Below are 12562 nucleotides of genomic sequence, written 5' to 3'. Positions count from 1 at the left end.
CCGGAATGAAATGAAAATGAAATCCATTGAAAAGGTGGCACCCCCTTAACTTGCCTTTTCTGGCTTTTCCCCTTAATTCTTTTGGCTACGAAAGATACAATTGAATATAAAAAAAGGCATTTTTCGCGTTGTTTGCTGCTGACCAAACCTCAAATCACCTGTTTCGGCAGCAAGAAGTTATGAGAAATGAAACGTTTCGATAGCAAAACGATAACTAAAAACTTGTGAAAACCGGAGCACCTAAAAACGAAAATCTCGGTTTTGGTCCCAAAACAAAAACGAAAACCGAAAGTGAAAACCGGAGCATGCCTGATACATTTGTTATACCCTTGCAGAGGGTATTATAATTTTGTCCAAAAGTGTGCAACGCAGTGAAGGAGACATCTCCGACCCTATAAAGTATATATATTCTTGATCAGGATCACCTCCTGAGTTGATATGAGCATGTCCGTCTGTCCGTCTGTCTGTCCGTTTCTACGCGAACTAGTCTCTCAGTTTTGAAGCTATCGTCTTGAAACTTTGCACACACCCTTCTTTCCTTTGCACGCAGTATATAAGTCGGAACGGCCCGGATCGGCCGACTATATCCTATAGCTGCCATATAACTGATTGATCGGAAATGGTATAACTTTGGTGTTTTTAGAGTTAGAGAGTTCAAATTTGACATGAGAGCTATATTTGGCAAATTATTGTGACATGCCAAATTTCATAAGGCCGACTATATCTTATAGCTGCCATATAACTGAACGATCGGAAATGACCCAACTTTCGTGTTTTTGAAGATAGAAAGCTGAAACTTAATACAGATTCTATTATTGGCCAGTTGATCCGACCTACCAAATTTCATTAGGATCGGTCGACTATATCCTATAGCTGCCATATAACTGAACGATCGGAAATGGTACTTGGTAGAAATATCAACTTTCGTATTTTTTTTAAGATAGAAGTTTGGGACTTATTTTAGATTTTGTATTTTAGTAAATTGGTTTTATTATGATGTAATCATAAGGATCGGCCAACTATATCCGATTTTTGCGATATATATCCGGTTTTAACTGCAAGGGTATATAAACTTCGGCTCCGCCCGAAGTTAGCTTTCCTTTCTTGTTTAATTATCGCATTGATTTACCGAGTTTTTTTATATAATCCCTTGCCAGATAACCCAAAATGTGTAAAGGAAGCCTGTTTTTCCAAACAAAGCCTATATCTTGGCAAATAAATATTCGATCTTTTATAGGAATACCTTAAAATATTTCAAGATCGATCCTCTGATAGTTTTGTATCAATATTTTTAAATTTGTCTATCTTGGGCAATTTCTATCTGGTCCTTGAATTAAATCCCTTATATTTTGTTAAATTCTCATACAATCCGCTTAAAAAAGAGGACACAATATTTTAAAAAAATATTTTTAAAATTTTTGTAATATTACCCCTTGTTAGTTTCAATTTCTAGTTTATTCTAAACCCATGTATTGGATAATTTGTATCCTAATCTTGAGTGGTATACTTTTAATGATTTCTACACTTACATAGATGTATTAGCATCTTAGAATATTTTTTTTGTAAACTAAAAAACTCAGCTTAAAACACTATTATTTTAAGAGATTTTTTTTTTTAATTTTTTAGAGGGTCCTCAGAAGAGGCGTATGCCATATCTTTTCAAATATTTATCCGATTGTAAAGCGGAATAGTTTAAAATTGTCTAGTCAATACATTTATATTAAGTTTCTTTTAAAACCTGAAAGATTATTTTAAAATAAGTTATTAAAAAATAAATCAGTTTTTCCCCTGGATTTCTGGATAAATACGGGTAAAATACCCCACTGTGAAGGTTAAATCTTGTCCAACTCATGATACAATTATAATTGTAATATTATTATTATTATCATATATAATTGTATCATGGTCCAACTAATCCATGACCAAAATAACTTTTTAAAAATACATTTGGGAACAACTTTGAATAAAATACGCATAAAATATATTTAATTCTAACTAAATGTTTTATTCATTAAACGACAAAATACAAATGTCTTAAGTTCTAGGTCTTGGTTCTCCGGACACCGCACACTACTTTTTACACATTGTACAAGGGGCTTTTGGATGGCAACGAGGTTAAACCATTGATTGTGGTGGGAAATCAAACAATTATTTCAATATCCGTTTCGATCGTAAACTGAAATCAGGGATTCAGAGCATTTAAGCAGTAAGTAATAAATTAAACAAGCAGCACGTGCACGGGAGACGGTTATTACAAAAAAAATTAATGTTAAGTGGACCAGTATATTGGGAGAATGCTAAGAGAATATTGGTTAGTGTTTAGGTACTAGGAGGATATATATATATACAGTCTAATATACATATGTCATTCAATATGAATGATGGCGACAGGTAATTAGATCATGATTAGATACAGCTTGTCAGCACACTGTTTCTTTCTGTTAACTTTGTGTGGTGGTGCTATGGACAGGTGTGATACTTCATTAATTGATTCACTGATTGTAATTCCCTAGAACAGTCTTCAGAAAATGCATAGGTATATTCCGTATTAATAACTTCGTTGTTTACGTTCCGTTACAAACACAATGGTTGGACAATAAATTAAGTTAGTAACGATCAAACAAAATACAATGTTGTCTGACAAAGAAAAAAATTAAAATGGCAAGAATGATGGTAGTAAGGTAATAAGGTAAATTAGCAACTCAGAATGGAGGTAATGGCCTCTCAGGTTAATGCTGACTGATATGTTGGACGTCGCTTCAATTGTTATAACTCGTTTTCCATGTTGGAGCGAACATTCCGCAGGACGTTGTGCGTTTTTAGTATTTGATTTTTGATGTCTTTCTCGACTTGTGCTTTTGCTTTGTTAGCCAGACGCAGTTTCTCATAGGTGTCTTCGAATGCGCGCTTGGTGCGGATTAGTTTGCGCCTCAGTTCGGCGTTTTCAAGATCTACCTTGGCGCAGTCGTGTTCTGTAGCGGTAACAGTGCCCTTTCCCTCTGGAGAAGCGTTTTCTGTTGGAGAAATATTTAAATTACTCTTTGTATTATTGAGAAATGTATCCGACCTACTTTCTGACGTGGTCTTCTCGCACTTGAGTTCCACTGTCTTGAGCAGTGCTCGTTGGGCATTTGACAGTTCCACGCTGGAAATGCGTCCTGCATCGCTCTCTATTCCCAAATCCGGAGATGAATTGTTCAGCCTCTGGGCCACCACCGCTGCGGCAGCTGGATTGGAACCGGCAGCAGCTTGTGCTACCCCCGCACCCATAGGCACGGCCACCTCCTCGGAGGTATAGCCCGATTGGGAGACATCGCTGCTGTTGGCGCGCTTCTGCTGCTGCTGAAAGATTCGTTGCTTCTCCTTGAGAGCCTCCAGCTGCTGTTTGAGCTCCTCGGAGCGCTTCTCCAACTGCAGCTTGTCGTTGTAGGCCTTGGTGCGCTCCATCACCGCCTTGGAGGCCTGCAAGGTGCTTTCGTCTAGTTGTTTCTTGAGGGCCCGTGTGGCCAGCTCGTTCTCTACCAAAGTCTGCTTCAGTTCCTTCTCGTTCTCCTGATGGTAGTCTAGGGAACGCTGCAGCTCCAGCAGCTGTTGAGCCTGCTCCTGGTAGGTGGTCAGAGCCACCCAATCGCGTTCGAGGGCCTCCTGGTGCAGGCGCTCGTGCTCCTCGAGCTGCTCAATTGCCTCCACTCTCTGCTTCTCCAGCTGGGTCTGCAACTGATCCAAGGACTCGGCGTACTGTTGCTCCATTTCTTGGATCTGCTGCTGCGCCGCTTGCAACTCCATCTCGGTTATTTGGGCATCGGCTGTCAAAGTGCTTTGGGCCAGCTTCAACTGATCGATCTGCTGGCTCTTAGCCTCCAGCATCTTCTGCAGCTCCACTATTCGCTGGTCCTCGTGGGAGCCAATGGCTTGCAGATCTGCCTTGAGAGCTTCGTTGACGGCGCGAAGCTGCTCCAGTTGCTGGGTGATTTCCATGCAACGAAGCTGCTCTTGCTTATATCGGTTGTCCAGGTCCACCAGCTGGCACTGTACGTTCAGCATGCGTTCGTCCTTCTGGGCAATCTGCTCTTCCAGCTGAGCAATGCGCTCGCTGTTGCGGTTACGGTCTTGGCGAGTCGAGCAAGCGCGTCCTTCGCTTTCGGACTCACTGCCGGGCTGCTCGGGAGCCGCCAAGCTGTTGGAGTTCTCCTCCAGGCCGATGCGCGCCAAGGAAACCTTGCGATCCGGCTCCGACCAAGCCTCTGACTCGCTCTGGTTGTCCAACTGCTGGCTGGGAAGTGGCAGCGATCGCCGCTCTTTGCGCTGCTGCTGCTGACCATCGGTGGTGCGTCGCTTCTCTAGTTCCCGCTTGAGAGCCTTGTTCTCCGCCTTCAAGTTCTCCATGGTGGGACTCATAGAACTGGCGGCATGGATCTCCTCGTGGGAGTTGAAAGTCTTTTGACTAAGGTCCCCTTCGGTGTACAGAATCTCGGAGAGATTGCACAGCTGGGCCAGACTCTGATCGGCCAGAGAGGTGCCCGTGATGTTGAGAGTCATATTTAGGCTCTTGGACAGGTCCAGACTGCGATCCACGGCCTTCCGCATGGCATGTCTACGGTCTGCGGCAAGAACCCCAAGCACGTCCTTGTGCTTCAGCAGAGAGTTGAGAAAACCGGCCAGTTCTTCCAGGCGGTTGGTCAGAACACTGCAGACGTCCGCGCACTCCAGGCGCCACTTGTCCGCACTCTCCACATCCGTCTGGGCTTTCTTGAGCTCCACGCGCAGTTGGCTTATGACAACGGAGTTTTGTTGGTCTTCGGTTAGCCGCTGGAAGAGTACATCCACCTTGCGTTGCAGCAGCTTGTTGCGTTCCACCGCCCGTAGGTAGTCTGCCTCGGAGAACGACTGCTGCAGGTCAGCGGCAGCTTCGCCGGAAGACTCTTCACCGATCTGTGGAAGAGACTTTTCCTGATTCGCCAGAAGCTTGGTGAGGCGCTCCACCTCGCGGTTCTTCTCCCAGAGCTCCCTGTTGACCAGGTTCTGCAGGTTGGTGGTCTTCTTTTTAACCTCTGCTTTCAGTTGCTTGATAAGTTCCTCCTGCTCGGAAATCTTAAGCTCGTAACGGTCCTTCAGGCTAGAAGAGATGTCCGGGGAACAGGCCTCGTTGTCGCTCAGGGATCGGCCAGTTGTTGAGGGCGAAGCAATCGATTTGACGGTGTCGTTCTGGGAGACATTATCTTGTAGTGATGGTTGGATAAAGAAATTCCATACACGCTTACCTCCTTGTTGACCGACTGCTCCTTCTGCTGCTGGTTCAGCCGCTTGATCTCCTTCTCTTGGCTGCTTAGCTTCTGCATCAGCTTCTGGATGGTGCGACAGGCCTGCTCGTGGATGCGCTCCCGCTCCTTCAGCTTCTCTTGGGCATCCTGAAGCTCGCACATCTTGTCCGCCAGCTGGGCGCCCAGGTCTCGCTTGTCCTAAAACGTTAAGAAAAGGTAACTAAAGCTTCCAAACCAACCCAGACCAAAACAGAGTATCTTAGGCTTATGCTAAGCTTGGCATTTAATAGCGGATACACATGTAACAAAAGTGACTCAATCGGGACGTGGCCTCAAAGGCATCAAACCAAATTTAATACACTTTAACCAAAAATTTGTCGATGTCGCTGGGGAGTGACATCGTTGCGGTGGAGTAAAATGCGAAACAATCTTTGGATCCGTCCAGTCTACTTGTAACTATCAACGAAACCGAAAACAGGGAACGATACTTCTATACTATAGCATTCCCAGGTGAATTGCCAATCAGGGGCTTGCGCTCGTCCAGATGTGTCCCTCGGCAGTTCGGACATAGCAGCGAGGTCAGCACGATCCTGACAGAGGCGGAGGTAGCCCCCTGGCGGTCCACATACATCGGAATGCCGGTGCTCAACAGGCAGGTTTGCAACCGCACCGACAAAAAGGTCAGTTTGAGGGCGAAGTGCCATATTGCAGAAGGAGCCGCTGGGACCCAATCAAATTTGGCAGCGAGTATTTGAAGTAGGCGGTGCTGGGCGCAGCAACAGCGAGCAGCGTCGCAGGTCTTCCGGGAAATAGCGGCCACTGACTGCTGTGAATACTCGTGGATAGGTGGATCGGTAGCCGGTTCACGGGAAAAGGTTGCCAAGGCAGAGGATATGGCTGGTGCATCTGCCTCAGGTACTGTAGCTGTGGGCGATGACTATTGTTTAGGAGCTGGAGGAGGGGGACTTTCGGGTCGGTAAGAAAGATCACCTGGGCAAGACTCCACTGCGAGAGGCTCTCGCGTATAGGGCCGCCTCTGCCACATAGGACAGTGAGCGACGAGAAATTAGAGGACAACGAGGAACTGCTCCCACTACGGTCAATAGAGTAGGAAGATGAGTAACCATCACGGGAATCGGCCATCGTGCGCATCGGCGGCACAATGGCCACGCGTTCGAGCCGCTGCTTCTGTTGCAGACTCTCGGAAAGATCGCGGTAGTACTGAGTCTCCTGCTTCAACGTATCCAACTCAGCGGTCTGCCTGTCTGTCAGCGCCTCTAAGTCCAATACCCTTTCCATCAGCCGGCTGTAGCTGGCATCTTTGTGCTTAATATTGCTCTTAGGGTTGTAGGGTTAGGAGGAGGTGAGGAAGGAATTTGGTGATGGAGAAACAGACTCACTTCCAGTAGCTCGATGGACTGAAGCTGGATGTTCAGCGTTTCGGAAGCCTCCTTCATCGAATCGTTTTGCCGCTTAAGTTCCGACTCCGCCGCATTGAAGGCACTCGTCAGCCGTCTGTTCTCATCCTGGCAACCCCCTATTTCGGCCCTTAGGTGCGCAATGGTCTTCTAAGTGGGATAGGGTTTAGGGTATGGGGAATAGAAATCCCATTACTCCGCCCCGCCCCGCAACCACCAAAAGTCCAAGCTACTCTTAGGGTTAAAGGACAATGTGTACTTACATGGGCCGCATCGCTAGACTCTGAATGGCTCTGGAGGCGTTCCACCAGCTCGGCATTCTTGATGGCGAGCTCCTCGATTTTGGCCTCACAGGACATCACGGTGTCCAGGCGCTCGGCCAGCGCGAATTCCATCTGGCTTTTGACTGCCTTGTGACGCACATCCGCCTCCTGCAGCTCGTTCTCCAGCCTGTGAACTTCTCGCTCCAAACGTATGAGCTTCTCAGCGTCGATCGCAGCACTTGGATGGACAACTCTGGCCGCAGCCTGTAAGGGATTACATTTTAATCCGAAATGGTGTATGTATATGCGGTAATCTCACCTCATAGCCGCGTATTTGTTGCTGCAGATGCTCGATCATGGTCTGACTCTCCAATTCCGCCTTGCGCTGAATCTCCTCGTGATCTGTAATGGCCCGGGCGGCCTCCCTTAAGAGCTCCGTTTTCTCCTCAATGGTTTTGCGCAGCACCTCGACCTGTATCTTCGCATCTATCAGCTGCTTGGATGTGGGTTCGCCAATGTGGTTGGATCGGGCACCAGGCTGGCCCTCTTCCATAAAGTAGATGCGCAGCTTCAGGTTGAAGTTTTCCTTACGCAGCGTCGACATTTGCTCCTCCAGCTCACGCACCGACCGACCCTGGAGAGCCATGGGCGAGTGGCTGCCACCCGGGGGTCGATTTGCTTCAAAACTGGCATCTGCAAGACAATGGAAGAAGTTTAGTTTCAGTCGGCAAGGGGATATCCATCGTTTGGCTAACTACACTGAAAATCGGAAGAGGATCTGAATGGCACCCGCCGTTGCGGGTTGGACGATGGATTCCTGCTCATGGCTTCGTTTTTAATCTTTTAGCCCCTCGGGCATAACCACATATAAAATATATAAAGGCGAATTGATTGAGAAAACTCTTGGTGTGTGTTGCCAAAACGAAACCCTAATTGTTTGTGACTTTCATTATTGTTGACCCTATCGGATATCGCCTGAAATTGTATTCAAAGTCTACTACGATTCGTTCGAAACTTACATGAATTCTCCATGGTGACATCTTGCAAGGCCCCTGGACTGGTGCTGGAAAGTAAAGAGAGGAAATCTGTTAATTGAATTGAACCTCGGAGTCAGACCTCGGCGAACGCAGGCAATAAAAACGCAAACAAGTCGAATATAAACGGTAATTATCATTTTAATTTCGCATAAAAAAATTCACATATTTCGGCAGTGATGACATAATTGGCAGGCCGGCCCTCTTCTAGCAACCTCTGACCTCGTCGTCCGCCAGCTCGGTAGACTGCTCGCAGTCTGTGGAATTGTCCGCTGGCTGGAAACACTCATCCACGGCGTCCAGAGTTCCGTTGCAGAACTCCGAGTAGACCGACCAGGCCGACCAGCCCTGCCTGCTCTGGATGAGCCGGGCACACCTCACGGACATGGTAATGTCGTCGCTCAGCAGACTGGAGCAGTTCACGTTGCAGTCATTGAAGGCGTAGTACTCCGTCTTGTTGGGCGGAGCACACCAGAAGCGATCGCTGATCTGGAAGATCCCATAGTCCCGGGAGCCATCCGCATTTCCCTGACCCACGACATGCGTGTTGAAGCGGCTCTCGAAGTCCGCAATGCAGAGCCAGAGAGGTAGTTCCGACTTGGGGACATCCAATATATAGAGTTGGCCAGCCAGGTCGCAGGGCTTCAGGCGAACGGCCAGTAGGGAAATCCCCTGAAAGAGGAAGCCCAGCAGTAGCACTCTCACTTTCAATACCCCCGGTGATCCGGCCATTCCAAGTGAGTTCCAGTCACGAAGTGCGACTCTCCAACTCCGACCGCCAAGGTATCTACGTCTATCATTAAACATTCTGGCGGCTAGATTCTAGCGCTTAATTCGATTCCGAAACCGGTTTACATTATTTGGCCCGGGCTATAACTTAAATTGGTAATAAATACTGGAAAATAGACGGACACTGCAACAAGGTTTGGTGTCTACGATGCACTTTGTGCCTGGCATCTATCATTACCTAATGACACTTCTTCCTTATTTGAATCTGGAACTGGAAACGATCGTCAAATTCAAATCCAAATACAAATCCAGCGGCTAATTAAGAAACTGATCTCAGTTACCCAGCCGGGCGTGAAAATGATAGATCTTCCATAAAATACAGTGGATTGTATTCTACAATTCAATTAAAGGTAAAGATTCTCCAATCTTCCATTACGGACACACCCAATGGCAATTAACCTCTTTTTGTTTTTGGCAAATCGATCTGTGAACTGAATTTCAGTTCAAGTCACACTCGAGCGACCGCACTTCCAAAAACCACAAGTCGAAATGGATGGGATTACACTTCCGCGCCTCAAATCCGCCGTGAAACGGGGAAGTGGGTGTACCAATTAACCCAGAACCCAGTATAGATTACGTACAGTAGCCCCCCCTCGGGCGGAGAACATGGAACTTACCAGAAGGGTCCATTGTGGGCGTTCAGTGAGTAGCGTTTGAACGGCGAACCGATACCCGGGGCGTCATTCGAGTTGTTCAGAGAGGTAGATCGAAATATCCCCGCCATGTCTTATCTTTCACTTAGCATTTGCAATCTTTTAATTGTGGATTTGTTTCACTTCAGACTCTAAATTTGAGATTTAATTAGTTTGTAGTTTTTTTATTTTGTTCGAGGCGGACACGTCACCGCCGTTGGCCGATGCACTTGTTTTTGTTGCTGTTGTTCTTGGCTTTATTCCCTAAATACTTCAGCGGCGCACGCCAGACTTCGTTACGTATCCGCCACGTCTTCCACGGGGCAGTCGTGACTCATGACGGGGCTGCCGCCTGGCTGATGTACCGGCAAACGTGCAATCAGGAGCACCCAGCCGTAGAGCGGAAGAAGCTTCAAAGGGTCTGGGTACGGGCCGATGGAAGTGGCAGGGGGACATGCGGCACATGTGTCCCCGCTGCTGCACATCTTCTGAGGAGGCTGCAAACTAGCACACACACAGCAGCGGATATATTTTAATTTATTTTGGGAATTGAGCAAAACTGCAAAAGTCGCCAAACTGCAGAAAGGCGACCGCAATAGAAAATGCAAACTGTTCACCACCGGGTGAGAATTTTCCTACTGAACCATTTGTTTTGGCTCTCGGTATATGGTTACTATGGTGGTAATGAAAATCAATGGCTTATAGTTACAGGTCGGCCCACAACAGGTGGCTCATGGACTACAGGCTGGCACATGTACATCTCTACTTATCACCTGAACCCTGTTGTTTAGAGCCTTTCAGACTGCAGGTAGGTGCAGTAAACAGCCCGTTTTCACCTCACACTTAGCTCTACCTGCCGACCTGGCGCGTCTCTAGTGGGTGTCAAACTATGCCCAATGACATACAAAGGCGCCTGCTACATTCAACAAGGAACTACAATAACAATAAACAGAAGTGGCCCGAATATGCGGATATCGAGAGGCGGAGGCAAGTGCTATAAAGCCCAAGGAGGGAAGCACAATGAACATCAGCCTTGTTCTTAATTTCGAAATTAATTGCAGCTGCCAATAATATGTTTATTTGTCTGTATATCATCTTTTAAGGTTCTTTAAACTGTAATTTTTTAATTTTTGAATCATATGTAAGCCCTTTTTAGTCCAAAAACCACATTAACAATCATTTAAAACCTGAATTCTATCAAAAATGATTTATTATTACTAAACTTTGATTAAAATTACATCGAAAATGCGGTAATATTCATATAATTACTAATCTTTTAAGGTTTCTGTATCATATGATGTCTAATAGAAGATAAAATAAGCTTTTAAGAGGGTTTTTTAAACAAGACCTCAATTAATCATACTCCTTAGCCACAATAATAAATATAATATATAAATTTTAGATATAATTTTGAAAATATCCACCGACACTGTACTTATCCAGACAGGATGCTTTTTTTCAAGGGTAGGGAGGAATGCAGTTTTGTAATGGCAACAAAGAGTGCTCCCTGTTACCACCATAGGGGTTAATTTTGTGAGTAAATGACCCCCGACGTGGGCTTGCACGTGTGTGTGTCTGCCAGTGAGTGTGCTTCCATTTCATCAACAAATATGAGACACAACTGCAGTGTGATAAGACGCAGATAGCCCGGACTTTCCACCGCCGCTGGTTGAAATATTTGGAATTTATAATTTCATTAAGGAATGCTCTCTCAATTCCACAACGAAATTAATTTCTATAGTTTTCCGCTACTAAAATTAGCCACAGCATCGCTGGCGACATAGCCACACCAAACGAACAACAACAAAAACACTATAGCGCACTAATACAGCCACATTAGTCCCAAGTATATATTACATTGTGTAGTACATCCGAGCTATATACTTCGGTTCGTTTCACTTGAGAACCACCAGCATCCTCAGCATCATTTATCCACAGCAGTATGTACAGCAAATCAATCTATCTGTCTATCACTTTTGTATCTTTGTATCTTCAATGGCAATATAAACAATTGCACTTATATATCTTAATGTTTATTGTACAATCACAAACACACGTCCACCGCTTGACCCGCTGATTGCTTCTGTTATTTACATATGGGTATGGGTGTGTGTGTATATGGCACGACTGATAGGCGAGAGGCAAGCAAAATAAACGGAAAATGCTCCTGATAGTACGTCCAAATAAACCGAAAGCCAGAACTTAACTGACTGCAAGTACGCCGTACAGCTGAGAGGCCGTACGAGCGAGAGCGAACGGAGGAAAACTCGGACTCATCTGCTCCGAAAGGGAAATGCCTCCGCTTGCCAGATGTCAGGCATTTTCCCACTGCGGAATAAACGCTGTAGTGCACAGTGAGAAATTGGCAGTATAATTTAATCTTAAAATTACAAAACATATTTCTCACCGATTTTAAGAAGGATTTTGAATCATCCTTCGGAATAATCTAATGCTATGTACAGGCATATTTTCTAAAAGTGTCTGCAAATATTTCTCAGTGCAGATGTCAGGCTACTGCTCTCCCAAAAACTTTTGGGGTGGGTTAGCAGCAGTACATCACCCATGCACGTACATATGGAGCTATGTGTTGGTGAGCAGACCTCCCCCAATGAGGCAGAACGCTCGGATCTCCGGCTGCTTCGAACTCATGCCGAGAGCGTTCAGTCAAGATCACAGTGGGCACCATCGCAGTAGCATGTGCCCATCATCTGCTCGGCACTCGGGGAAAGTTACCAAAATACGAGTTATTCTTTATTTAGATATTACTGGTCTTGGAAATATACTCCATTTCGTACTTACTCGTCTATGCTTTTGGACAGAGCCTCGGCCAGCTTGCGCAGCACCTTCCTGTCGATTTCTGCTGCGCCATTCTCTTCCAGGAAGCTGGTGACAGTTTCGATCAAGGTTATCTCCCTCAAGGACGACGTGCAGGTTCCATTGCCGTCGCCGCAATAGTCCCGCAGAACCTGTTTTGATTGGTCCATTGACTGGTCCGTTTTACTTTCCTAATACAGATTGTTTAAAACAATTCACAAACAACAATACTTTAAATAACAATTTTGTAAGGACGCGAACAATTGGAAAATGAAGCGGGCTTCGACAGCTGTTTTTAGCGTCAGTTATCGTCATGCAGCCCTGCACCTTAACGGGGCTACCAGACCGTTC

The 12562-nt window shown here is 45.9% G+C and overlaps 3 protein-coding genes across 8 annotated transcripts in view; 1 reads left to right on the top strand and 2 right to left on the bottom strand.

The window, feature by feature from the left end:
- The window catches only part of LOC108121264 (baramicin A1), a 49189-nt gene that overhangs the window by 25942 nt on the left and 10685 nt on the right, over positions 1 to 12562 (top strand). The window lies entirely within an intron of this gene.
- Positions 1985 to 12515, bottom strand: cnn (phosphodiesterase 4D interacting protein centrosomin). 6 transcript variants are annotated; one of them, XM_017235232.3, is made up of 10 exons: positions 12197 to 12513; positions 7962 to 8005; positions 7262 to 7635; positions 6943 to 7206; positions 6662 to 6829; positions 6252 to 6599; positions 5887 to 6198; positions 5262 to 5459; positions 3072 to 5205; positions 1985 to 3014 (listed from the first exon to the last, which is right to left on the bottom strand). In XM_017235232.3, exons 1-10 carry the CDS (start codon positions 12379 to 12381, stop codon positions 2767 to 2769), a joined length of 4275 nt encoding a protein of 1424 aa, XP_017090721.2. In that variant the 5' UTR covers positions 12382 to 12513; the 3' UTR covers positions 1985 to 2766. The 6 variants fall into 6 exon arrangements, with proteins under 6 accessions (XP_017090721.2, XP_017090718.2, XP_017090717.2 ...); XM_017235229.3 differs by lacking the exons at positions 5887 to 6198; positions 6252 to 6599; positions 6662 to 6829; positions 12197 to 12513 and adding exons at positions 9383 to 9549; positions 11255 to 11609; XM_017235228.3 differs by lacking the exons at positions 5887 to 6198; positions 6252 to 6599; positions 6662 to 6829 and having other exon boundaries at positions 12197 to 12515.
- Positions 8068 to 8708, bottom strand: LOC108121250 (lysozyme 1B). Its single transcript, XM_017235235.3, has one exon. The coding sequence runs from the start codon at positions 8706 to 8708 to the stop codon at positions 8184 to 8186; it is 525 nt and encodes a 174-aa protein (XP_017090724.3). The 3' UTR covers positions 8068 to 8183.

This window comes from Drosophila bipectinata, chromosome 2R (assembly GCF_030179905.1).
Source record: "Drosophila bipectinata strain 14024-0381.07 chromosome 2R, DbipHiC1v2, whole genome shotgun sequence".
NCBI lineage: Eukaryota > Metazoa > Arthropoda > Insecta > Diptera > Drosophilidae > Drosophila > Drosophila bipectinata.
This window is presented reverse-complemented; position numbering and strand designations above follow the sequence as displayed.

Coding starts and splice junctions, on each gene's coding strand:
- cnn (XM_017235232.3), bottom strand. CDS start 12,381: ATGGACCAATCAAAACAGGTTCTGCGGGACTATTGCGGCGACGGCAAT. Junction 6,600..6,661: donor AGTCCATCGAGCTACTGGAA/GTGAGTCTGTTT, acceptor TACAACCCTAAG/AGCAATATTAAGCACAAAGA. Junction 5,460..5,886: donor GCACCGGCATTCCGATGTAT/GTGGACCGCCAG, acceptor TTAACGTTTTAG/GACAAGCGAGACCTGGGCGC.
- LOC108121250 (XM_017235235.3), bottom strand. CDS start 8,708: ATGGCCGGATCACCGGGGGTATTGAAAGTGAGAGTGCTACTGCTGGGC.